The sequence below is a fragment of the Lacerta agilis genome, chromosome 15, assembly GCF_009819535.1.
Source record: "Lacerta agilis isolate rLacAgi1 chromosome 15, rLacAgi1.pri, whole genome shotgun sequence".
In the NCBI taxonomy this organism is placed as follows: Eukaryota; Metazoa; Chordata; class Lepidosauria; order Squamata; family Lacertidae; genus Lacerta; species Lacerta agilis.
The window spans coordinates 18,073,423-18,100,997 of record NC_046326.1 but is presented as its reverse complement, the minus strand read 5'-3'; the positions used below and the strand labels follow the sequence as shown (position 1 = coordinate 18,100,997).

The window sequence follows — 27,575 nt, the reverse complement described above, 5'->3', positions numbered from 1 at the left end:
AAACATAATATCGAAAAGGGAAGCCTGGTTGAAACAAAGAAAGCGAAAGTAGCGGAGGGTTTGCGAGAACAAAGAAACTGAAAGTAACGGTGTGGGAGGGCTCACCCTACTGTATATTGTATAGCGTAGAGAAGCGCCATCTATAGGGGGGGAAAGTGGTTGCACTAAAAAGTATAAGAACGGAATTGTGCAAAAGAAAGCCCCCTGGTGGGGAAAAGAATAAGTACAGGAATAATAAATAATAGATATAAATAGCAGGATGAAAGGGCATAAAGGAAGTGCAACCCCAACTGAAAGAAGGACTTCGAAACAGGAGGAAGGAAAAGAGTGGGAGGGGCTATTAACAGAGATTAAAAAGGAAATAAGGCAAAGTGAATTGAACATTGAAAAAAGGTTGGAAGATTTAAAAGAGTCAATGGATCAGAAATTTGATAAGGTGGTAGGAGAGTTAACAGAACAAGTGAAAGAGTTATCAACGAAGTCCAAAACATTAGAAAGCACAGTTAAGAGAATACAAAAAGAGGTAAATCAATCAAAGAAAGAGACAGAGAAGGTAAAAGAGGAAGTGGTGGATGTGAATAAGGTACAGGAGGAAATGTTGGATAAGTTAGCTTTGCTCGAACTCAGACAAAAACAATTGAATCTTAAATTCCGGGGAATCCCTGTGGAAGCAAATGAGAACATCAGGCAAAGGCTGGTGACAGAATTAGCAAGATGGCTGGATGTAAAACAAGAAAATTTGGAATACTCTATTCTAAATGCTTTTAGAATAGGAGTGAAATCGGTTAAGGCCAGAGCAAAGAAACTACCAGGAGATTGCCTGGTGATGTTTAATTCATTGGATATAAGAAATGAAATTTTGAGATTAAGTCACACCCAGAAATTAATAATTGGCGGAAGGGAAATCTTTATCTATAAAGAAATCCCAACGAGATTTTTACAAAAAAGAGATCCATACCGCCTATTAGCAGGAATTCTAAACAAAAAAGGAATAAGCTTCAGGTGGGAATTCCCGGAAGGATTAACTTTTTATTTCAAAAATAAAAGGTTCAAGATAAGAAATGAGCAGGAGCTGAAGAAATTTACGAGAAGATACCCGAAAGAGTTAGGATTAGAGGGAGAAAAGAAGGAAAAGAAGAAAAGCAAGGAGGAATTGGAGATACCGGAAGAAGGAGCAGTGGGAGGAGAAGAAAAAGAGGAAGAGGAACAAGAACAGGAAGAAGGAGAAGAAGAAGAGGAAAGTGACCAGGAGGAGAAGGAAGAAGAAGAAAGCGAGGAACAAGCAAAGGAAGACAGTGTAAATACTTAAGTAGTTTTAACGAGAAATTTTCTCAAGGACATGACTCTAAGAATTGAGTCATGGAATGTAAACGGTTTAAACAATAAATACAAAAGAAATAAAGTAGAACACGTTTTGATTAAGAAAAATTTGGACATTGTATGTTTGCAAGAAACCCATATTTCAAAAAAACATAAGAGAGTTTTGATAAATAAGAGGTTAGGCTTGGACTTTGTAACGGCAGATCAAAAGAAAAAACGTGGGGTGGTATTTTATGTAAAACAAAAACTGGAACCTAAGCTGATCTTTAAGGACGAAGAGGGAAGAGTGGTGATGGTACAAATTATCTGGCAAGGCGAAAAAATCCTGCTGGTGGGAATATACGCACCAAACAATAAAAAATCAAAATTTTATAAAAAATTAGAGGATAGCCTGACGGAATATTTGGACCAAAGAATTATTCTCTTGGGAGACCTAAATGGTGTAGTGGCCCCAATATTGGATAGAACAATAAGGAGACTAGGTTCCAATGAAGGCAAATTACCAAAGTCATTTTTTACATTAGTAGAAAACCTAAGTTTAAGAGATGCCTGGAGGGAGAAACACCCAAATATAAAACAATATACATACTATTCGGAGCCTAACCAGAGTTCAAGTAGAATTGATTACATCTGGGTATCAAATGCTGTAATGCTAAGAGTAAATAAGGTTGAAATCCAACCAAGAACCATGTCTGACCATAATGCCATATATATGGAGATGAAAGGAGAAGGTGTCAGGAGAAGATGGAAAATGGATGAGAGTCTGTTCTATGACCAAAAGGTGGTAGATAGAGCAAAAAGAGCAATAGCAGAATATTTTGAATTAAATGCTAATAAAGGAACGGATTCAAATGTGGTGTGGGACGCCAGTAAGGCGGTAATGAGGGGCTTTTTGACATCGCAAAATATCATTAGAAAGAAGGAGAGAGAAAAGAAAAAGAAGGAAATTATAAAAGAGCTGGAGGACAAGGAAAAACAACTGGTAAAGAAACCGAAAGATCAAGAATTAAAGCAAGATATAAAAATGTTACAAATTCAATTTGATGCGTTAATAAATCAAGAATTAGAGTGGAAATTAAAATGGTTGAAACAAAAGAACTTTGAGTACGCTAATAAGACTGGGAAATTATTAGCGTGGCAGTTAAAAAGGAGATTAAATCAGAATATTATAAACAAAATCAAATGGAAAGATAAATTGACCGAAAACCCAAAAGAAATTAAACAAGCATTTCAAGAATTTTACGGTGAACTTTACAAAAGGGGAATCGAGGAAGAAGAGGAAATGGATTTATATTTAGAAGATAATAAACCAAAGAAAATATCAAAAGAAGACCAAGAGCAATTAGATGCAGAAATAACGGAGGAAGAATTGAAGGAAACAATTAAAAAACTAAAAATTGGAAAAGCTCCGGGCCCCGATGGCCTAACGGCAAAATATTACAAAGATTTAGCACCACACTTGATACCTGCTATGCTGGAAGTAATGAATAAGACTCTAATGAATGGACGAATCCCAGATTCATGGAAGGAGGCATTTATTACGGTGATCCCAAAACAAGATACCGATTTGACAAATGTTAAAAATTACCGGCCAATTTCGTTGTTAAATCTTGATTATAAATTATTTACGGATATTTTAGCTCAAAGATTAAAGAAAACATTAAATAAGCTGATACACAACGACCAAACTGGCTTTTTACCCGGCCGCCAAATGAAAAATAATATAAGAATAATAGTGGATTTGATTGAATATTTGGACCTAAAAATAGATAAAAAGGCGACCCTGATTTTTATTGATGCAGAAAAGGCGTTCGACAACGTATCTTGGCAATTTATGTTAAAGATATTAGGAAAGATGGAATTTGGGGAAAAGTTTATAAATGGAATTAAAGCCATCTATTCGGACCAATCTGCAAAATTAATTATTAATAGTGCATTAACAGAGGATGTCAAGATAACAAAGGGGACAAGACAAGGTTGTCCCATATCCCCACTTATATTTATTTTGGTTTTAGAGATCCTGGCAAATAAAATAAGAGGAGAAAAAGATATCAAAGGAATAAAAATCGGGAAGAGAGAATTTAAACTAAAGGCGTTTGCCGATGACCTTGTGATTACATTGGAGGAACCACAAAGGAGTATGGAGAAATTGTTGAAGGTGATAGAAGAATTTGGGAGATTGGCTGGTCTTAAGATAAATAAAGGGAAAACCAAAATGCTAACAAAGAACTTGAGCAAGGAGGAGACCGAAGAGTTGCAAGAAGTATATGGCATTATGGCAACTAAGAAGATTAAGTATTTGGGAATTTGGCTCACTCCAAAAAACATAAATCTGTTTGGAGACAATTATGTCCCGATATGGAGAGAAATCAAAAAAGATTTAGAAACATGGAGCAGATTAAAGTTGTCCTTTTGGGGAAGGATAGCAAGTATAAAAATGAATATTTTACCAAGAATATTATTTCTCTTCCAAATGCTACCCGTGGTTAAAGGGACAAGCCAAATCAGGGAATGGCAAAAAACATTATCAAAATTTGTCTGGCAGGGAAAACCGCCCAGGATAAAACATAAACTATTGGTGGACAAAAAGGAGAGAGGCGGTTTTGGACTGCCTGATTTGAAAATATATTATGAGGCGTCATGCTTGATTTGGATTAGGGAGTGGATGTTACTAAAAAATAAAGAAATTTTGGATTTGGAGGGATTTAACAACAGATACGGGTGGCACTCATATTTGTGGCAAAATAAAGTAAAAGTTCACAAAGAATTTTTAACTCATGTGTTTAGAAAGCCACTATATGAGGTGTGGGAGAGGTATAAAAGCTTATTAGAAAGGAAAACTCCCAGATGGTTATCCCCAACGGAAATTTTGACGTTAAAAAAAATCAACACCGAAGACAACTGGATAACATATGAAGAACTGCTAGTAGATACGGAGAAAGGATGGAAAATTAGACCTTTTCAGCAAGTGGCAGATAAATTTACAGGTTGGATTCAATACTTTCAAGTAAATAATTTATTTAATGAAGAGAAAAGAAAGGGAAATTTCGACAAAAAGAAATCTAAATTTCAGGTGGAAATACTGGAGGGAGGCGAGAAACTGTTATCTAAAATGTATAATTATTTGGTGGAGTGGTACACAAAGGACGAGGAAATAAAAGAAGTTATGATTAAATGGGCCATAGATGTAGGACATAACATCCAGATGGAAGCGTGGGAGAAATTATGGAACCACCATTTAAAATTCACTGCTTGTACGTTATTAAAAGAAAACATCATGAAAATGATGTATCGCTGGTATTTAACTCCAGTGAAACTAGCAAAAATGTACAGGAAAAATAATAAGAGGTGTTGGAAGTGTGATAAAAAAGATGGAGAATTCTACCATATGTGGTGGGCATGTGGAAAAGTTAAAACATTTTGGGAGACCATATATAATGAGCTAAAAAAAATATTCCAATACACATTTCCAAAAAAACCGGAAGCTTTCTTGCTGGGGATGGTGGGAAATGAAATCAAAAAGAGAGATCAAAGATTTTTCCTATACGCAACCACCGCAGCAAGAATCCTGCTAGCCCAGAATTGGAAAACACCAAATTTACCAAAGGTAGAAGAGTGGAGAAGGAAGCTATTGGAATATTTAGAAATGGCTAAATTAACAAGTAGAATAAGAAATCAGAGAGATCAGCAGATAGATGTGGATTGGTGTAAATTCCTAGAATATTTAAAAGACAATAGAAATGTGTAATTCACTTACAGGTGTGACGAAAACTCTTGCAAAACAGCAGAAGGGAAAAAGGAAAATTTAGAAGAAATATTTTGACGGATTTAATCAGATAAAATTAAAGAAAAGCGAACGAATGAGGTATCTTGGAAAACTAATGTAGAGGTGGAGGGAAGTCAAAAAACCCGGCAGAGTTTAAGCTAGTCAGCAAACCATATAATATGACAAAAGTGTATATATTTTTTGTTCATTTATGTGTTTAGTTTTGTTGTTGTTTATTTGTTTTTAAGATGCAAAACAATAAAGAAACTGTTAAAAAAAAAACAAAATAAACCAGTTTGTATTCTTTTTATGCCAAATGTAGCGTGGGCCATCCTCACATGTTTCTCTCCTACACTGACAAGCTTCAAATCAACCTATAGACTCTACTGACCCTTCCCCATTATAAAAGCATAATGAAATACAGCTTGCTCAAAGGGTCACAACCGCGACCTAATACTATAGTACTAATCCATTCCTAACCTTTTATGGAGAAATCAAAAGGTTTCTAAGCAAAACAGAGAAGACTATGTCATGGAAAATATATTCCTCTCCTAAATAAATAAATAAATATGGAGAGGAAGACACACGTATGGGAGAGAAATGTTCAGAGTGCTTTAATGTTAGAATTCATGGGCCACTGCACTTTGCAATATAAAAGTGAGCACCTTGATAGTGGAAGTATGAATCAAAATGAGAAATAAATTATGACATTTGCTGTTTGGGAAAGGTTATTGTGTTGAAATGTAGCTGGCTGATTTTTCTGAGTAAGAATTATGTGACTTTTTGAAATGGACCGTAGGGTCTTCAAAGGACATTTCCACTTTCCCCTTACTTTCCAACAGTTGTTTTATTTGCTGGTCATCAGGTACAATATACTGACCAGCTGATGTCAGTTGGTGTTTCATATTTGACTTCCAGCAGAATGAAGGTTTCATTCTTAGGTAGATTTAGCAGAGCTGAGCAGGTATTATTTCTGGAGGAAGAAAAGATAACATGAAGCTCTTTCTTAGTAAGAAATGGGCTTAGTGAGTTCACCCTTTTGATTTGTTGAGCCTGGTCCATTGTGAACAAAGGTTTGGTTGTTCAATCACATAGCTTGGCAGAACTTCAAACTTGAAAGAGGCTAGAAAGACCCCCCATTCACGTATGCAGTGCAGGTTCTATCTGTCTTGGTTTCTATTGCCTACTCAGGTGGGTCATAGTTCATAGAAGTGATAACAGAATTAGTCTACTTCCAGTCAATATCGCTTTTGCCTGTGTTCACCCAAAAGGCTGTTCTGCTTCATTTCTGCATAAATCTGCAATTTGAAGAAAATTCACAATTAAAGTAGCTTCTCTAAGCACATTTTCTATAGAAATAAGCATTTCTAAATTTATTTTTCTACTTTAAAATGCATCAAAACTTTTGAGAAAAGGAGAAAACCAGTAGTTGACTAAGTTTTGATCTATAATTTATTAGGTCCAGGATGGGTCAGTTTGTGTAAAAATTCACAAAGTTCAAATTCTTCAGTCATCTCTGTTTCCTAGCCTAGCTTTCTGAGATGCTTTTACCTGGAGATGCTGGGAATTGAACTTGGGATCTTCCGTGAGTAAAATGGAAGTATAGATTTTACTTTAGATCTTTCAGTCTGTTATATAACACCTTAAATGTACACTGTGTTTCGCTAAGTATAAGAGGATCAGTTGCTACCCCAAGGAGCTTGTAATGGATAAAGACAACAAAGAAAGAGGAGGGAGATGGAGGCAGGTGCAGTCAGTAAAATAATACTCCTCTATTTGAGTTGGAAGTACTTGGGCTTTGGTAGGATATGTTAAACAAGGGATGGGGAATAATGCTAGCTGCTGCCCCACTATGGCCCTCTTTACCCCCCCCCCCAAGGGTGTATGGGCAAATGGCTGAAAGTTGTTTCAATCCAAACGGTCCAGAGATACAGTAGTTTCTTTGGGAGTGGTCTCACCACTGCCTCTTTCAATGCAGCAGGGACCACCTCCTTCCACAGTGAAGAGTTAGCTACACTCTGGACCCAAACATTCAGCCCCTGTTAGGTTTAATAAGCCAGGAGGTTCAGGTGTGTGTGTGTGGGGGGGCTGATTATATAAGGTAAATCAAGATCGCACAAAACATTTTAAATAATGACACTGAGTCCTTCATCTAGAGCTGCAAAAAATAAATAAATGCAGAATCAAGATCATATCAAAGTCATGCAACTTCATTTCCACAGTGTGTAGCCAGTTGGTTGCAGCAGATATTCGAGTGCTCCAGAAGTTCCTTCCCTCACATTAGGAGTCAGTAACCTCTGGACTATCAGGAATAGGTCTGCTGGCCAGCTATTAGAAGACACAATGTGAGCTGCAAAATGAGTCCTTTTGCAGCCCGCACTACCACACATAGCCCAGAGTTCCTCAGAATACCAAATTGCTCCTTGGGCTCCAAAACGACAGAGAGGACTACCAAGAACGATTGTGTCAACCACCTGTTTCACCACTCCATTACTTTAGCACTCCTCCCCCCCCAAAAAAACCCCCACACACAACCCTGCAGAATCACTGAGTCCTGGAAGTAGGATATTATTAGAGATGTGCTTATAGAATTCAACTTCATGCTCAAAAAGTCACTGCAGCTCCACCTTGAGCTTTCGAAATCGGTCTGAATGTGGACCCCAGTAAATGAAGCTTGGTTCTTACTGAGATCTAGTTTGCAACGCTACATGCATAGCTAGGTAAGTTTCCCTGCCCCGAGAAAGCTGGTATGTCAATGGGAGGGCTAAGGCAATATCCTTTTCTATCTAGTTGTCTTTGTGTTCACCAGATGTTTTTCCCCTGCAACCTGACATAGTACAGCCCAGAAACAGGTCGGCTCACCTTGGCAAGAACTAGGTTGAAGGCTATTGGGGGAATGGGGGCTCCTGTGTTTAGCTGGGTCACTGGGTCACTTGGCAGCATCTCCAGTGCCCTGTTGCATTTTGTCGAAGGATTACCTTTTGGAGTGATCGTTTTTTAAATGGCTTGAGAGTTTAAGCCTCTTGTATGGAGGCAGCCTGGCCCAGCTAAGCCCGAAGACCTGATGCTGTTAATGAGGAAATGGAAATGAACAAGGCTCTGTGGTTCCCTGGTTGAGCTCCGATTTTGTTTTGATACAAACCCATTAATTCGTCCTCCTTGCCCTTTCACGTCCGGGATGGGGGTGGGGATTAGATGGATTAGGAAGCCTGGGCAGAGGAGGTTATTTAATATGCAAAATGCTTTCTTCCGATTCTTATGTGGGGGAGATAGAAGTATTATTTTATCCTTCTTTACATATCTGGGACACTGCATGATTAAATCGCTCTCTGGGACCCAAGATAAGGGATGCAGGAAGATCTGCATCACTTAACGATCTCCAGTTGTTAAATAAGGACACACCCCCTGCATTTGTCTAGACACTAGACTGCCGCAGCATACAGGGTCAGCTAAGGTAGCTGTCATACCGAGAGCTGAATTGTGTCTCTTTATGACAAACGCAATTGTGTGTCCCTGGACAAGGAGAGCGCCTTGAAAATTGCATTTGCTTCGTTTGGCTTGCTGTTTTCCTAGGCAAGGAAAGGGCTGCTCTTGCTGCAATTGTGTCCACCAGCAGGGGATAAAATTTTGCCCACTGATTACTGTCTCTGGCTTTGTACAGAAAACAGTCAAGCAGATGGCAAGTGCCAAGCCCAGCGTTCCAGTCTAATAATTGCCTAGAGATGATCAAGAGTTTTAGCCACATCAAAACTGCCTGCCCCTCCCCTCAACATAATGACTTTGACTTTTTTTGGATCTTGTTTTTGTGATGTGTGCAAGGGGCCACAGTAAATGCTGAGCTGATGGCACAATGCTGGCTGTGGGTGTTTTTCCTCTTGGTTCTGTTTGATTGAAAATTATGCTGTTCTTCAGTTGGCAAGCAACTTTCATGGTTTGTAACTTGGAGGAATATGTCTACCCTAGAAATGTAAGCTGGCTTATGCCTGCTTCTTTTTTCTTCAGTTGATCATTTCCCCCTGACAAATTCTGTAGAGGGTTCTGGGAAATACTTGTGACTTTTACCTCTCTAAAGGGAAAATGAGTGCCTCTATAACCACTTAATCCAGGCACCTTTCCATCTATATTCAAGAGTTTGGAAAAGCAAACACAGGGCTACCCCGATCCTCATCTCTGTGACACATATCAGACACATTCCCCATGTTTGACTTAGTCTAAGGGCTTATTCACACTTTCTCCTGTCCTTAACCACCACACTAAGATTGTCCCACAGCAGTGTAAATTTCACAATTGCATTGTATTAAAAACAAATGTTTTTACAATTATTTTAAATGTTTTTACATTCTCCCCCCCCCCCATGCAAGTAAAATAATAGGATGTTCAACTTCTGAAACATTCGATAACCGAGGCGCAGTTGCTGGTCGGCAATTGCAATGGAGAAATGCGCCTCGGAAGCTGTTTGACTTCCAAGGCATGTTCAAAAATGGAAGCATTCACTTCCAGGTTGTCGGCATTCGAAAGCTGAAACAATTGACTTCTGAAACATCAGACAACAAGTCAGAAGTAAGCTCCAGTGTATTCTGTGGTTCTTGATCTGTGGGGCAAGCATGCAAGTATTGCAGCCTTAAGCTGCAGTGCAGATATAGCCATCCATGAGCAATGCATTGCCCTCTACCTCACGTAGCTTCCCTTCTCTGCAACTTTTATAGGATTGCTATAGCACTTGTTTTAATAGGAACAAATATATGCCAATAACTCCTGATGGTCAAGGTTGTATCAAAAATGGTCCAGCAGCTCCAGCAAGGTGCATAAATCTGGCTTGTCCTAAAAATAGTTTTGTTACTTGCTATAAAGACCAGTCCTTGTTGATTTACATGTATGTGATTTCCAGTCTGAGGTGTTGGAAATACAGTGGTGCCCCACTAGACGAATGCCTCGCTAGACGAAAAACTCGCTAGACGAACGACATTCGTCTAGCGGAAGCTGCCCCGCAAGACGAAAAAGTCTATGGGGCTGCTTCGCAAGACGAAAAATTTCCGTCTTTTTTTTTCCGTTTAGCGGAGCGCGACTGTCGTTGCCGCTTCGCTAGATGAAAAAACCGCAATACGAAAAAATTCGTAAAACGAATTATTTTTGTCTTGCGGGGCACCACTGTACGTGATGATTGGGAGTGGGGAGATCCTGGTGGATCATTTACAGAATATCCTTCTTCCCAGAACTTGCAAGATTGTATCAAAATTGGATTAAAAAATAGATTCATCCCCTGCAAATTAAAGATCAGAAACATAACACAATTTGGAGGTTATCTGCAGAGAAGCTAAGAAAAGTAACAACAAAATTTCAGCCAAAAGCATCCAGAAACACCCAGTAATATTTCCCTGTGTAAAGCATGGTGGAGTTTTTTTTTTTTTAAAGTTGTTACAGTTTAGCTGGCAAATATAGTAAATGTGATTTCTAATGCAGGAAGCAGCCATTTTGAATTCCAACCAATGGTCCCTGGAAATGCAGTTATTCAACTGGAATGATCCAGTGAGTGTGCTTCTTTCCATACCGATGAACCAATGTCATCTTCAAGATTCACAGAATCTGCCACAAGCTTCTGCACTTTTGTTTCAAATGCAATACTTTGTTTCCTTATGCTTTGACTTCTGTGGGCGATCTTTTCTTCCCCATGTACGCGTGTGCTAAGAGGCTGTATTAGCAAATATTTAAAAGGAAACAGAAGAACTGCACTTAGCTGTTCTCCCCTGGGAAGAGGATGAGACACAGAATTAGCTTTGAGCAAGAGATTAATGGTTGCTATTTAAACAAGCAGGGATGGGAGCGGGTGGCATTCTGTAGAGAGCAGGGTTTCTGGAATTTCTGGTTCAGGACTCTGCATTGAGAGGAGTCTTCATTCTGCATGTTGGAACTTATGCTGGAAATCAGACAGTTTTTGCAAATATTTATTTACATTTCCAATTTTCTGAAATGTTTTTGTTTGTGTTTGTCTTGACACTAGTTAATTTTGTCACAGGCCAGCAGTTGCGGTAGACAGCCATGGTTGGGATGCATGTTGTTGTTTGATGCAATGTGACTGCTTCTTCCATTTCCTTATAGAAGCAGCACTCAGTCTGTGTCCCATGAATATTAAGAACAACTCCATACCTTCCAAGTGCCCTGGAAAAAATGGGACATCTTGTGTTTTTGCTGAGATCTCGGCAGCCATTTTGGGTGCTGCAGTTTTGCATGCTTTCATGCTGTGCTCTTGCCCTGAAAAGATGCTTTGGGGAGGGGACCACAATCTTGCACAGCACCCAAAAAGCACATTGGGGGGAGCAGGAGTGAGGTGCAAGTCACATGACTCACCGAGAAGTCACACATCCCGGTTTAGGGCTTGAAAAAGTTGGGCGGCAGCTCCTGCGCAGGCTCCTGCACTGGCACGTCTTCTGTGCAGGCAACTTGGCATTCCATTCCTACCTACATGGCAGTTGGATTCCTAGATTGCAGCTTTAAATTTGCTGCTGAGAGGTGAGACAGCCCACAGTTTCATCTATAGGTGAAACTTGAAAAATTAGAATATTGTGGAAAGGTTCATTTCCTTCAGTAATTCAACTTAGAAGGTGAAACTAATATATGAGATAGACTCATGACATGCAAAGCAAGATATTTCAAGCCTTTATTTGTTATAATTGTGATGATTATGGTGTACAGCTGATGAGAACCCCACATCACCAATCTCAACTTTGGGGTTTTCATCAGCTGTACGCCATAATCATCACAATTATAACAAATAAAGGCTTGCTATATCTCGCTTTGCATGTCATGACTCTACCTCATATATTAAACTCCAGTAGCTAATGAAAACAATTGCTTACATAAATGAACTTTCCCACGATATTCTAATTTTTCGAGTTTCACCTGTACCTGCTTCTCTATCAGTCTTCCCCAACCACCTATCTTTTGAGATCCTTTTAACTAAAGATGGCAAGGACTGAAACTTGAACCTTCTGCATGCAGCATGTGTGCTTTGTCACTGAACTCAAGCATCTGCAGAGGAGGAGCTACAGAGAATTGATCCAACTGCACACAAGAGGGTCCCTATTCTCATTAGCCAATCCCACCTGAAAAGGGACTGGGGAGGAATCTTTCTTTCTATCCATCCATGTGATGTAGTGACCATCATGAGAGTGAAATGTACCCACCAGGTTGTCACAATGGGAGATGTTACTGGATGCAGCACCGTTCAGTCAAACAGCAGGAGAAAACATTAAAAGAAGGAAAGAAGGCAGGTCATTTGGAAGTGAATAATGGTTTCACAGCTACTCAAATGGTGCTGGGAAATTCTGCTTAGTTTGTGACAGTGAATGCTTGGGGACTGCAAACATACTTGCTGACTCAAAGTATTTTGGTGCTTGAGGCAGAAAGTCCAGTTGACACAGGCTGATTAATGCAGGGTGCAATCCAATGGGTAACTTCTCACGTGCAAGCCTTGTGGGAAAGAATGGCTCCATTTGTCTCCTCTGCCTGCCTCCCATGCCTCTCCAAGTAGGACTCCTAGTGTGCCACTCTGCAGATGGGAAAAGCAGCTGATTTGAACAGCTGAGGGGAATTCAAACAAAAGAAGTCATGGGTGCCTCCTACTAATTCAGCTGCAGATTTTAAAAGTACCGTATTGGCCTAAATATAAGCCAAATTCCAACCGTGAAAAGTTAAAGTGTGGCTTATATTCGCGACTTTATGGTATGCAGCCAGGAGCGTGGGGCAAACAGTGGCAGGAGTGCAGCAAATCGGCGCCCGCCCCATGCGTAGTCCCCCATCCTCTCTCCCAAGGCTGGGAAGGGAGAGAGCGAGGAAGGGGAACGGCTGCCAGCAACGTAGCACGGCTCACCCCCCCCCCCCCAAGTATGCAGCCAGGAGCAGCGAGGAATACAGTGGCTTATATTTGGGTATTTTTGTTTTTCTTCCCCCTCCATTTTTAAAGGTGAGGCTTATATTCGGGTGCAGCTTATATTCAGGGCAATACGGTAAATGGGGGAGGGAGGGGAGATTCCTGGTTTGAAGCCAGCAGCCTGTGACCAGGTGATGCTACTTGCCACACCAGTAGCCTTGCACTAGTGCTGATGAGTTTCCTTGTCCTCTGAATTGCCCTCTGCGATATTAGACTGCTGCAAGAGTCCTTGCCTCCGGTTCCCATCCACATTATTTATTTATTTATTGCGTCGCAATGTAGACTGTGAGATTGGGCCAGGCAATGAATTTGAGCAATGGATTGCCTTTGACTGCTGCTATGCTGTCAGGAGACGGCGCAAGGCCCTTTCCGTGGCACGCCACAGCTGAGTCACTTCAGATAGCAAAAGCCATCCATTTCCCCAGGAGACGCTTTCCAAATGTAAGGCTGATTTTATGAATTGGGAAATTGAATCTCTAATGAATTAATATGGGTAGCAAAGCTTGGACAAATGTGATTGGAAGAAGAATGGGGAAGGCCTGCCAAGTGGCCTTATGGGAGCTTAATGCCTTAAATGACAGGGAGTTTATCACAAATGGATGGGTTCAGTGGACAGATCAGACGGGGCTTGCTTCCAGGCTGTTGTTTCTTATGTGCTGTGCATGCTGCTCCCAGTTGGAGAATCCTTCCTATCCACGTATATTACCCATTCCCCCCAGACCTGGAACTGAGGCTAAAGGATCATCTTTTGTATTCCGTAAGCCAGCCATGCCTGACATAGTGCCCGCCAGCTGCTTTGGACTACAACTTGCACTGGCCCACCACCAGCCCCCATAGGAGGCATTAGGTTAGGAAAGACTGCTATAAGCTTAGCATGTACAGTGTCTTCTGCATAACCGCTATTATAATAAGGAGCATTGAGGAGGATCGTACAATTTTATAGCCTGGGTTGGGGAGAAAACTAAATAACATTTCCTGAGAGTACTGGCTCTTTTTGTTAGGATTTAAATTCCCGACTCTATCCTGGCAAGTCTATGAGCAAGAAGTACCTGTTGGGGTGACTGCCATAGAATTTGGTTGTTCGCTGCCCTATAACCCTAAATGGTGTGAGGGTTGGCATGCAAAGGTTCTAATTAAGGAAATGAAATAAGTAGACTATACACACATATTCTCAATTTCAGTCTGCAGTGTCTCCTGTTAAAAGGATTATACAGCTAACCTTGGGAAAGACCCCTGTTTAGAACCCTGAAGAGTTGGTGCCAGTCAGAATATACAGAATTGGACTACATAGACCAATGGACTGACTTGGACCTCATTCACACTTCCGCTTGTCCTTGCCTAGAAAACACAGGGTCTGTGTGGTCTCCCCCTTGCTCCGCTCCTTTCCCAGGGAACGCCCACTCTTTAGCCTTAAACTGGAACAAACAGCAACCCATGGAAAACCCCTTGCTGCTTGCTCTGATTGAGCACTAAAGACAGGTTTTCCCTTTGGGGTGGAGGGAAGCAGCAGAACAAGGTGAAGCATGGATAAGCCTTTGGTATAAGCTACTTTTATATTCTCACTCCTTAGGCCCTGTTTGTTTAGACTTGCCTTCCTTCACCCCCTAAATGGCTTCATCATTGAAGATATTTAACATGCCCTTTCCTTCTAACTGGAGATTATGATAAGCTGTGGCTTCTGTCAAAAACAGCTACCTCCTCCTTCCATAGTGCTTGACTTCCCTTACACCACAATATTCTTTATTCATTCCACTCTCTGCTGCCACCAGCCGATGCAGGGGAATGCAGAATGAAACACGAGAATGTTCTAGCCAGTATTACCACACAAGGGAAAAACCATATGTGTGGCAGCTGTTTGCGGCAAATTACATTTACCTCAATATTTATCCCTGTGGGTGGTAGCTTTTCATTATGAAGCCGTCTAGGGTGTCACACTTCAAAAAAGAGTATCTCCTTTTGTTAGTAGATTATTAATTAATTTAATTATTAAAAACCTATATTAAATCAGTTGACAGTTATTGTAACAACTACCGGTAAATTCCAATATTTTGGAGGCCCCAAGATTTGAAAGCTCAGAATTTGCCCATCTGAACAGCTGATACCCAGCATTTCCCCATCCTGCTGGTATCCAAGTCTCACTACTTTTCTCTCCAGAAACACGGGCCAAAGCCCCACCAAATCATACCCCCTTGTTCTCTCCCTCCCACCGATTGATCCAGCTGTGCAATCAGCCCCATTGTCAACCTGTTGTCCTTTAGCAGCATCTTTCAAACAAGACATTGAACTTTTTAAAGGCTGGATCAGTGACTGTCAGCAGAGGCTTATTTATAGGAGCAAGCAATGTCCGTCTTGATGTGGGAGAAAGTAAATCAAGTGTAAAGGAAACAGGCTTCTTCTTGTCAGCGCTTTGAAGAAAAACCATTTGAATTTTAGGTGGCACATCCCATCTCTGTCCCCACACCTCGCTTTTTTCTTTAGCAGAAGGAACCCAAAAAGGACTAGGAAAAGCAGAAGAAAGTAGCTCTTTACATAGGCTATGGTTACCTTATGGAGCTCCTTGCCACAATAACTTACATGGCTTTGGGAAAATATTAGACAAATTTGTGGATGATAGCTGGGCTCTCAACAAGTGAATAGAACCTCCAGATTCAGAGACTTGGGGTAAGGGACAGGTGCTGCTCTCATATCCTGCTTGGAAGCATCTGGTTGGCCTCTGGGAAGGTAGGCTACAATCTATGGCCAGTTGTCAGGGATATTTGGAGTAGTAGTCCAACAACAACTTGCAGGTTCCAGTTTGGAGAAGGTTGATCTAGAGCAGCCTTTCTCAACCTTGGCTCCCCAGATGTTTTTGGCCTACAACTCCCATCATCCCTGACCACTGGTCCTGCTACCTAGGGAAGGCTGATCTAGAGGGACCATTGGGCTGATACGTACCTTTCAAAATCAAGAGTGGCATAATGTAGACTCATGTGCAATGAATACCAGCCCTGCAACAACATTGGATGTTGAAGCAGCAATTGCATCTCTGAATGAGACAATCTTCAGCCCTGGTGCAATGTTGGTTTTGGAGAGAACCAAGCTACTGGAGACCTTCTTTAAGTAGAGATGCAAGGAATTGAACCTGGGACCTTTCAAAGTTATTTTAGCATTTATTTATTTTTTTGGGGAAGGGATGTCATGGTGGCTTACAGCCTAAAAGCTTAGAAAACATAAGCTGACAATCAATAAGACACATCAAAAATTCATCAGCCTAAAAAGAAAGCAGGAAGGCAAAGTCTTAAATTTTATGCATTTTTTAAAAAGCAAAGTATGGCCCTTTTGCAAGGTTAATGTTCTGGATGCGGTTTGCACACCTTAACCTCTATGTGACCTCTGTCAGTAGGGCTCTGGTTGTTTGCTGGTTTGGAATATTTATATATCTCACAATTGCAAGTTCTCTGGACACAAATAAAAGAGACTTGAAGCTAACAAAAGTTACTAGTCTGCCTCCCCCCGGAGTAGCCTGCTGGGGCTAGAAGAAGCAGGGGGCAGAGAAGTCCTGTTTTTTCCTATAGCAGCCTGCTACATTCCTGCACTGGGTACAATGGACGGGTGGGGTGGGGTGCGGAAGGCACTCTGGCCTTTATCCACCAACCCACTCCCTTGCCTGAACTCAGTTCCTTCTTGCCTGTGGCTACGAGGCCTAGTACTTCAGTACGAGACTGAAGTCAAAATTCAAAGCCATTAAGTTGTAAAAATCGGGTGTAAAATATAAAATGTAGAACAAAATAAAAGCAATAGTGGAATAAAATGAAAACCAGTGACAGTACAAAAGATCATTGAAACACCAAAAAGAAAAGCCTGAAAAGCCTGAGGAAAGGAAGAAGTCTTCACTTAGTGCTGAAAGAACCACCACATAGACAACAGGCAAAATTCAAGCAGGTTTCCATTTTTAAAATGCCAGTGTATGCATTTTTTGCACACATTTGTTCTAATTGACATATTTTTGTTTGCAATTTTGCCTAATATAAAGCATAAAGCTTTTTGTACATTCCTTTTTCCTTTCAAATATCCACATTTTGGTCCACACTTCTTTGATATGTGTACTTTTTGACTGGAGACTTGCAGGGAAGAGTGAGTTTCACATCGCAGCTGCATTTTAGCTTACATGTTCTCTGACCTGGGCTTGGGAAATGCAAATTAGGTGGGCTCACATTAAAATAAGAAGTAAATGACTTCTTCCGCTTGTCCAGTGCCCGGAAAGCACAGGTCGGAGTGTTCTTTCTTTTGCCCTGCGCCTTTCCCAGAGGAAACCCACACTTTAATGCTAAATCAGAGCAAATGTCAATCTTGAGAAAACCTAAATGGCTGTTTGCTCTGATTGAGCTTTGACAGTTTTCTTGGGTTTGGGTGGGGAGACAACTGTGGGACAACAGGAAGTATGAACAAGTCCTGAGTTTCTCCACTGTTCTTGTGTGCTGCTAAGGAAGAATACTGCTGCTGCTATCTTAAGGAGACTGATTCCTTTCCACAGGATCATTGTGGTTTTAAAATTCTCTATGTGGGGGCAGATAGGCACATGTATCAAACAGCTTTGTGGTCCAGCCACCCCTGAAAGAAAGTCAATTTTGTAGTGCTAGACCACTAAAGAGTTTTAACAAATTACACATTTGCAGGAGTAGAGGGATGGAGGAATGTTTTGGCTATGCTGGGCTGAGCAGTTGTTCTATTATGGTGATTGTTTTCTTTCCAACTAATGGCTGAAATTTGGAAATCGCACACATTAGGTCAAACCTCTTGAAATCCTTCTCTGACCTGGACTTGTTAGGCCAGGAAGCTCCGGCAAGCTTGTCCGTGGAACTGAGCCAGGATCCAATTATGCCTTCCCTAATGTCTCATTACTTATCACGAAAGACCACAATGCTCACAGATTCTGGAGTCCAAGAGAGAATGTGTAGTTGTGATGGAGAGGCATTTATAGTACGGAACAAAAAGATCCCCAGCTAGTAAGGCACAGAGGAAGAAGGTGTGCTCTGATGTATCCCAGCATTGCAGGGCAGACGTCTGAGACAAATCCGAGGGCCAACTTGAGTTTGGCACAGAACCAGCTGACGTCTCCTCCAGTTGATCCTTCAGCTTTAAATTTCACTCACAAGTGGTTTGAGGGCCAGGGAACCCCCATACAACGGAAGGCAAGAATTGGGCCAGAAAATAAATCCCTGAAACAGGCCTCCCCATCCTGGTTGCACTCCAAATCACATCATCCCTGACCATTGGCCATGAGAGCTGTTGTGGCTGATGAGAGTTGGAGCCACACAACATCTGGAAGGAAGCATGTTTGAGAAGGGTAGCCTAGAAGCTCAATCCATGTAAGCCTGAGTAGACCATTCAAAGTTAATAGACATGACTTGGGCTTGTCCACACTTCTTCTTATCCTGTACCTAGGCACAGGTCTGAGTGGTTTTGCCTTTGCCCCACTGTTTCTCCCCCCCCCCCGGAAAAAGCCTGCCCTTTAGCGCTAAATCAGACCAAACAATGATCTGCTGAAATCCAGATTGCTGTTTGTTCCGATTCAGCACTAAACTGTGGGTTTTCTCAGGGGAAAGCAAGGGGGCAAACAGAAGTGGGAATAAGCCCTAACTCAGTAGGTCCATTGTGGGTCCATTTCAGTGATCCATTGTGAGTATAACCTAGTTGGCTACAGGAGAATCAAAAGCCCTACAGTGTAACAGAGACCTGTGAGCAAAACCTCTTGAAGTGGATTTTCCTTCTAGATAGGTGTTTTGTTTTGGGATGACCACTTCTGAATCTCAGCTTCGAGACTACAGCTGTGTGCATTCAAATTGCTCATGTGTGCCTGGGCTCTTGTGCCCCATAGCTGAAACCCCACCCTTGGTGATGGGCACTGCCCAGTGTACAAGAGTGGGTGCCAGGGCAATAAATTGAAGGAAGACACCACATTTCTTTGGTCCTGGGCTATTTAGGTCTCACCACACTGAATCTAATAAACGTTTCACATTCTATTACTACGTTTGGCTCTTCCATTCTGTCTGGGAGTGAATTATGTTAAAGTAATATGGATGAGCAAAATTAGATTACATAGAAGTAAAGTAGAGTAAAAGGGCAACCAGCATATTGGAAAGAGAGATAGTCACCTCCAGTGCCATCACAAGAGCATACAAAGACTTTCAAGGGGGAAGTATACTGGAGAGAGGGGAGTTCAAAACGCAGTTTGCTCATTGACTAATGTTAAGGGACTAACTGACCATCCAATGTAATTATCCTTGCCTATGTAGAGCCCAATTCAGAATAGTTGGCATGACTCTCAATTATTTTCTTATAGGCACGCGCGCGCACACACACACACACACACACACACACACACACATACACATACCAACCGACCGACCGACCGACTGACCCCTACACATGGGGCTATCAGACTGTTCCTGTCGCTCCAAACCAGGTTATAAGCTGGTTATACCGTATCTACTTGAGTCTAGTGCACTATTGAATCTGATGTGCACCTCAATTTTCAGAACCTTGAAACAAAAACAAAAAAAGTATTTACTGGTGAATGTAAATGTGCCATCGAAAATAATGTGTACCTTAATTGTTGCACTGTAATTTGGCCAAAAAAGGTGAGCATTAGATTTGAGTAAATGCAGTAACTAATTTTACAAAGTAGTGGCATCCCTGCAGAAGGACAATTGCTCCTTAATTTCTGTGGCAGGATGTATTCTAACCTTCCTCTCAACTATAGGTCTACTGGTGACAAAAATAGTTTATCAGTAAATCCATATTAATGGCCCCTTAAAATACAGTTATGGGCATGAACTGTGGAGCAATTTTAGCATAACCAAACATCCTACAGTTTTACATGACAAAAGAGGTACAACTAGTTTGATAAGGCTCTTGCAATCTACAGCAGATTTGTGTTTTGCTAAGTACAAATGCTGTTGCATAGTAGCATTTCTCTCTGATCTGTTGCTTCTTCTTTTTTTGGGCAGTCTCTCTCCAGGTGAACATTGCTCCAAATAAAGTGGAGGTGCCTGTTGGAGAGTCCAAATTCTTCTTGTGTCAAGGTGAGTAATGACTTCCCCCTTTGGCTGTTCATAGCTGCTTGGGGTAAAACATTATTGGTTAGTCAGCATATTGCTTGTGGGAAGGCAGAATCCCTTGTCTTAAGATCCCATTACAAGGTCCCTTTACACTGTTCCACCAACAAGCTTTGGAGACCACCTTGAATGTGCTCTCATTCTCCCAGCTTTGCACAAAGATTACTAATCCAAAAATGTTGTAAATATTTACCACAGAATGGTGAAACCACCCTTTCCTCTAGCATCAGGATAGATGAAGGAGAATCTTCAGGAAGTTGTCTTGAGACATGATTTTGGTGGCTGGAAGTAAAAGCATACTGAGAGTACGCAGAGACTTCCGTTTTGGTGGGGCATGTTCAGAAAGCTTCTGTTGCTTGTCTATTCTAGAGTTTCTTTTTTGTGTGTGCTTGGATTCCAATATATTATAATCTGTGTCTAGACCTTTGGTTATAAATTGAAACTAACTGTAAAGAGTCTGGCACCACAGAGACCCAAAGGTTTTAGAAAACATCTTCAGTGTCCTCTTTTTAATATATTTCCTTTTTTTTTTAACAGAATTTATTGACATTTTCATAATATAACACAAACCCAACCCCACACCTACAAATACCAAAACAAATACATATACACATAATGTCAGGATTCTTCTTCTTATCTATATACTTTACAAAAAAAAAAAATTTCTAGTTCTGAATCTTGACGTTTTTAATATATTTCCAGCCCTTCCTTGGGGAATTCTAGAACTGCTGTGAGAAAGCTAACTCGCCCCACAACTACTTTAAGCCTTGTGAATGCTACTCTAATTTTTCCTGGGATCTGAGTTGCAAGTGGTCAGTGTGTAAAAGCTTTGTGAATGCATAGCAAATCCTTAGAATCACAGTACCTATCATCTGCAGTGCAAGGGCTCCCATGAACAGCAGGGTGTTAATACATTACAAATTTGAACCTTCACCGACGCATGACTTTATCCCTTGGTGTTCAGTAAAGCTTTCTCACCTGTATGGTGGGCCCAAGAGCAGTGATTCTAAGAGGCTGCCCCACACCTGCCCAGATTCTAAGGGGTTGTCTGAATGATTCCTAAGGAAGAGGGAACACCCAATGATTTTTATCCTTGAACATCTTACCCTTTTTGATTTAGTGACTGGAGATGCCAAATCCAAAGACATCTCCTGGTTTGCCCCCAACGGTGAGAAGCTGACGACAAACCAACAGCACATCTCAGTGGTGCGGACGGAGGATTCATCTACTCTCACCATTTACAATGTCAACATAGACGATGCTGGCATTTACAAATGTGTTGTCTCCAGTGAGGAAGGCGATGTGGAGGCCACACTCAACGTGAAGATTTTCCGTAAGATACCTGGCCTATTTCCTTTCAAAGGATGGGAGAGCTAGGTGGGCGGGCAATTTTACAATGTCTGTCAGGAACATTGTATGCTTACATTTGTATATCCCAATGTCTTCCATATCACAATGTGTTCTAAATATTTTTGGCTTATGTTTTATTGTTGTTCTTTTAAGCATTATGTATTTTCCTTGTGACTGGTCACTTTGTGGGTAAAGGGAGGATATAAATATTTCCAGCCAAGCGATGAACTAATTAAAATCCTAGAGTCAGCATGGCTCACTGCAATCTGGTGATCAGAGCCTATTGAACCCTGCAAAACAAGCAAATGAACCCTGTGTGGTTTTGTTTCCCCTTGTCTCGCTTGAGTTTCCTAGAGCCACTTGCACTGTCAGAGCCTCTTGTAGTCAGAGGTGCCCATAGGGGTTGGCGAAACCAGCCCCCTCTGGGGTGCAGCCCCCTGCAAGAGTCTATTGAGTGTATGGTGTGAGGAGACACACCGCTGCTGTAGTGGTGAAAGCGAAGGAGAAGCTTCCTGTCCTCACACCGTGACACAAAGGCATGTGAACCTTTTCATCCTTTCTCCTTGCCTCGCTCTCACTCCAGACACTGAGTACTTGGGCTGCATAAAATGTAGTAATTTCTAATGTGGCTACTGCAGTAAAGTGATTTTTTTTCCAGGAAAGGGGGGGGGTGCCAGTACTGCTCCTTGCTGTGGGTGCTGAAACAGCTCCTTGCCAAGGGCACAAGGGACCCTAGGTATGCCTCTGCTTGCAATGCTAGTGGCTTCAGCAAACTCAAAAGAGCCAAGATGGTGACATGAGCAGCAGCCTTTGCCTTCGCTTTGCTGTTCTTTACATTTTAACTTTTGCTTCTGACCTTGTTTTTCTGGATTGCCTAGGCCGATAAGTGCAGTAGGGTACTGTGCCTCTGTTAGGACTTCAGGCAGACTGATGGGTGGATACTCCAGGCTTGGCTTTCCTGCACGGAGCAGAGGTTGGGCTGGATGGCCTTACAAGGACCCCTCCAACTATATGCTTTTGTACTTAGTATGTGTCACGCTGCCCCTTCGGTGTATGAGGTCAGACGTGGTTAACTCTCCCTGCTTGCTTTCCAGAGAAGCTGACTTTCAGGAATGCTCCCAGTCCACAAGAGTTCAAAGAAGGAGAGGATGCGGTCATTGTGTGTGATGTTGTCTCCTCGCTGCCTCCCGCAGTCATATGGAAGCACACGGGCAGAGATGTTGTTCTTAAAAAAGATGGTAAGATGGTGGTGAGGAAAGAACTTTGAACATCTTTAATGCAGTGCCAGAACCTCGTTGTTGTGAAATGTGAAGGGTAGCACCAGGCATCAGCAAGCAGAATGAAGCACTGAGGCTGCCAAACAGACCCTGTGGGGCTTAGTGCAGGTGTATAAGAGGTGGGGAACTTGAGAGCCCAGGACTAGATTTAGGATACATTTGTATGTCACCTACTAAACCTCCTTGCTGCTGCAATTGGGCTTCCTGTGTCTATCAGCTCTTATTGCTGGTTTGATTGCACCCAACTTCTTCCAGGTCCTGGTGAGTTTGATTGTGGAAACTAGGGGGGGGGGGGGGGAGAGAAATGCTGTTCAGATTAAGCTTATTGTCCAAGATGAACATATCAGGGATAGCTGTACTAGGTGACCACCATCAAACTTTCTGTTACATTTTTTTCTTGCAGTGCGGTTTGTTGTGCTGCCCAACAACTACCTACAGATCAGAGGAATAAAGAAAACAGATGAGGGGATGTACCGGTGTGAAGGAAGGATCCTGGCTCGTGGAGAGGTTGATTTCAGAGACATTCATGTCATTGTCAATGGTGAGTTAGGAACCTAGGAAGCTGCTTGCCTTATACTGCACCAAGCTACAGGTACTTGCCTACCTTTCCCAGTATTCTCTGCAACAGGAGAGGGGAGCCTCAGGGTCCCAGTGGGAGTCTCCAAGCCTCTCTTTCTGACCCTCAGGGCTCTTCCCAGGCCACACTCTAAGGGTCGAGCACTTTCACCTGGCTACAATGGCTCATTGAACTATGATCATGCCTCTTCCTTCCCAGCTTTGGGTGTGTAGAAATCTCTGACTTGTGTGTGGCTGCTGGAATGTAGTCCAAAGGCAGGAGTTATATCTGTTGATCTGTCTACTTTGCCTCTGGCCCCTTCCACTATTAGTACACGACCTCCAGAAGGTCACCCATGAAGGAATAGGTTCTTGGACTGACCAAGGTTTTCACTCCAGATGCTATCACTTACTTGGCAGTGGCTTTTGGGGGCCATATTAAAGTGTTGTTTGTGTGTGTGTGTGTGTGTGTGTGTGTGTGTGTGTTGTGGGGTTGAGACAGAATAAGGTGCCCTATCTGGAAAGATGGGGGGTTGGATGTGGGACCTTTTGCATACAAAGCATTTACCATTGAGCTAATAGCCCTTCCCAAATATACTATCAATATTGGAAGCTGTCTTCCACTAAGTCAGACATTTGGTCCAATATTGTTTGTTCTGTAAGGTAATGACTCTACAGGGTCTCGCGTAGAAAGACTTCTTTCCCATCACCTGCTACTTGATCCTTTTAACAGAGTGAACCTGGGATCTTGTCCATTTAAAGCATGTGCTCTGCTACTTAGCCATCTTCCTTGCTCCTAAAGAGCCTTAGAAGAGAGGCTTTGTTGGCATGGGTTAGGGAAAGGAAGAAGTCCAATAACCTTCTCCAAAGTTGACGTTTCTCACAACCAAGGAATTCAGAGGCATTTCATGGCCAAAATTCTCATGCAAAAATGACAAGTGATGGCACATGGAGGTTTTCCTTTGGACTGGGACTGCTAACATGAACAATTCAAACTGAACAGCCAACCTTTTCATTGAGTATAAGTTGAAGGATAAAAGTTTTGTTTCTAGTATTGCATGTTGCATTAACTGAATGGAACAATATTTGAAGTGCCCCCAAGTCACAGGTTGGCTGCATTTGAGCAGTGAAATGGCTTGTAGGTGCTAAATAAACAGTACCGATATGTCACTTTCTGGACATGTTTCTGCATTTGTGTTTGTTTTTATTCACCATATTGCAGAGTTTTGATCTGTTGAGAATTTGGCGTTTTGGAGACAATTAGAGTCCTTGCCCATAAACTCTGTTAGAATATTGCAAAAAGACATCTTTTTAGTAAATATGCAACTAAATCAAACACCAAATAGTGGAGAGGCAAAGAGTGGGTAGGACACCCGAAAACAGGACTCTTCTCTGGAGTCCATTTGGCAATGGTCTTGGCCTCTTTAACTGCTCTGCCTCTCTTACCTGCTGCTCATCAAAAGTGTATCTATTGCTCTTTGTTTCTCTTTCTTTCAGTGCCTCCTACTGTTCGCTCCAAGCAGAGCACTGTGAATGCCACGGCAAATCTCAGCCAGTCAGTCAAACTAGTGTGTGATGCAGACGGCTTTCCAGAGCCAACCATCAGTTGGACCAAGTAAGATGTGCAGCATCTCAGGTCATGTTCATTAGCAGTGTGCTAGCAGGTTTTAGTTGAGAGGGCACCGTTGCTATGGAACACCGGGCTGCCCCAAAGGGCTTAGTGTTGTTGTCTTGCTTTGACCCAAATTAAGTAAAACATGATGCTTTCCTTTAATCTCCTTCAGTTCCAGTCACTTTACTTTTGAAAGCCAGCCCCAACTGATAAACCCCACAGTTGAAATAACCACATCTGTCCGTGTGCTTTGCATCCTTCAGGGATGGGGAATCAATAGAAAGAGGTGAGGATGATGAAAAGTATGGCTTCAGTTACGATGGCTCAGAGCTGACTATTCGCAAGGTGGAGAAGAACGATGAGGCAGAGTATCTCTGCATCGCTGAGAATAAAGCTGGCGAGCATGATGCCACCATACACCTCAAAGTCTTTGGTAAGTTGGGCTTTTATTGCTTCTAGTTCATTCTTTCCCCTCTCTGACCCAAAAATAAACAGACAAAAGTTGGTCTTAGATAACTGTTGGAAGGTTTAGTTAAATTTCTTAAACACCTGTTTCTAAAAAAGACTCAAGGGATCTTAAAGAAGTTAAAACATATGAAAACTAAAAAAAGGTAGTGATATATGGTCTAACCTTTAACTAACCTGTTCCACTAGTGGAAGTCAGTGCAAGGACTCCCACTAGCTCAACAGAGCTTCATCTCCTCTTCCCCCTGGTGCATGGAGAGGAAAGTGAGAGCCCAGGGGTCTGAACACACATCCCCCACCACCACTTTCTGAACATGGCCCAGGAGGAAGGAGCGGAACCACTGTATAACAGTGCCCTCAGCTCCCAACCCCTCTAGACGGTCCAGAAGGAAGTTATGGTCAATGGTGTCAAAAGCCGCTGAGAGATCCAGCAGAACTGGGAAACAGCTCTCACCTTTGTCCCTAGCCTGCCGGAGATCATCGACCAGTGCGACCAAGGCAGTTTCAGTCCTATGATGAGGCCCGAATCCCGACTGGAAGGGATCCAAATGGTCTGCTTCTTCCAGGTGTGCTTGGAGTTGTTCAGCAACCACTTGCTCAATCACCTTGCCCAAGAATGGAAGATTTGAGACTGGGCTATAGTTGGCCATATTGGCCACATCTAAAGATGGTTTTTTAAGAAGCAGTTTAATAACTGCCTCCTGCAGTGGGTCTGGAGAGGCTCCCTCACAGAGAGAAGCATTCACCACCCCGCGAAGCCCATCACCTAGCCCTTCCCGGCTAGCTTTTATAAGCCAGGATGGGCAAGGATCAAGGAGACAGGTGGTTGGTTTCTCTCGTCCAAGCAGCCTATCCACATCCTTGGAGGTAACATATTGGAATTGATCCCATGCAACTTGACTAGATAGGACTCTAGCACTCTCCCGCCCCAGCCCTGCTCCCACGGTAGCATCTACCTCTTCCCGAATCTGAGCGACTTTATCTGTAAAAAAACTTTGCAAAATCATTGCAGGAGATCATGTGGCCCGTACTGGGCCCTGATAGAGCAGGTGGTTCCGCTAGATTGTGAACCACCTGAAAAAGTCTCCTGCTGCTGTTTTCTGCAGATGCAATAGAGGCAGTGAAGAAAATCTTCTTTGCCGTCACTACTGCCACTTGGTAGGCTTGACATTGAGCTCTAACCCGTGTCTGGTCAGCTTTAGCCGTCTCAGCGATTGTTTCATTGCCTTCAGATCCGTGGAAAACCTCGGGGCTGTCTGGGCTCCATGCTTCGGAGCCAAACAGTCAATAGCCCTGGTTAACTCCACATTCCAGTGGGCCACCAGGGAATCAGCTGAAAGGCCTTCAACATGGGATAAGCATCCCCTACCACTCTCTGGAAACCATTTGGATCCACTAAGTGGCGGGGGCGGACCATCCGAATTGGTCCCACCTCCCTGCAGAGGGGAAGGGTCGTGGAGAAGTCCCGTTGCACCAGGAAGTGATCTGACCATGGCACTTCTTTAGTTTCACTTTTACTTAGTGTCAGATCACCAACATCCATAGAGGTGAACACCAGGTCCAAGGCACGTCTGTGACTATGAGTTGGGCCAGACTTATTCAGGGACAGCCCCATGGAGGCCATGCATTCCACGAAGTCCCGAGCGCTCCCTTGTAAGGTCGTGTCAGCATGGATGTTAAAATCCCTTAGGACAACCAAACTAGGTGTCTCCAGGAGAACATCCGCCACGACCTGAAGCAGCTCGGGCAGGGAATCCTTGGTGCAGCGAGGAGGTCGGTACACCAAAAGGAACTGCCCCTATTGCCCAGTTTCCAGAACATGCACTCAGAGAACTGGGTCTTCACAATAGGACGCCTGGTGCAAACTACTGACTTCCTAAAAATCACTGCAACCCCCCCCTCCCCGCCCACAAGGCCTGGGTTGCTGTGCGTAAGAGAAACCTGGTGGACAAGCAGCGGCAAGGACAGGCCCATCTGCTTCATCCAACCAAATCTCTGTTACACATGCCAGGTCAAGTCCTTCATCCACAATCAGGTTGTGGATGGCAGTGGTCTTATTCATCATTGACCTGGCATTGCACAGCACATCATAACCACACCACCCCAGTAGACTCAGGAATAATGAACTAAAAAAATTGTAACCATCCCATCAAATGCTTGGAAGTAAATTATTTATTTTGCTTCATTTGTTTAGTTTAGTTTCATT

General features: G+C 42.4%; 1 protein-coding gene across 9 annotated transcripts in view; it reads left to right on the top strand.

Moving 5' to 3' along the window:
* NCAM1 (neural cell adhesion molecule 1) overlaps window positions 1–27,575 on the top strand; it is a 212,524-nt gene that overhangs the window by 118,866 nt on the left and 66,083 nt on the right. For all 9 annotated transcript variants that reach the window (XM_033171454.1, XM_033171455.1, XM_033171458.1 and 6 more), the window contains exons 2-7: window positions 20,003–20,077; window positions 21,231–21,443; window positions 22,555–22,698; window positions 23,141–23,278; window positions 24,790–24,907; window positions 25,168–25,337. In XM_033171454.1, the coding sequence (XP_033027345.1) occupies window positions 20,003–20,077; window positions 21,231–21,443; window positions 22,555–22,698; window positions 23,141–23,278; window positions 24,790–24,907; window positions 25,168–25,337 (858 nt within the window). The remainder of the gene's footprint in view (window positions 1–20,002; window positions 20,078–21,230; window positions 21,444–22,554; window positions 22,699–23,140; window positions 23,279–24,789; window positions 24,908–25,167; window positions 25,338–27,575) is intronic.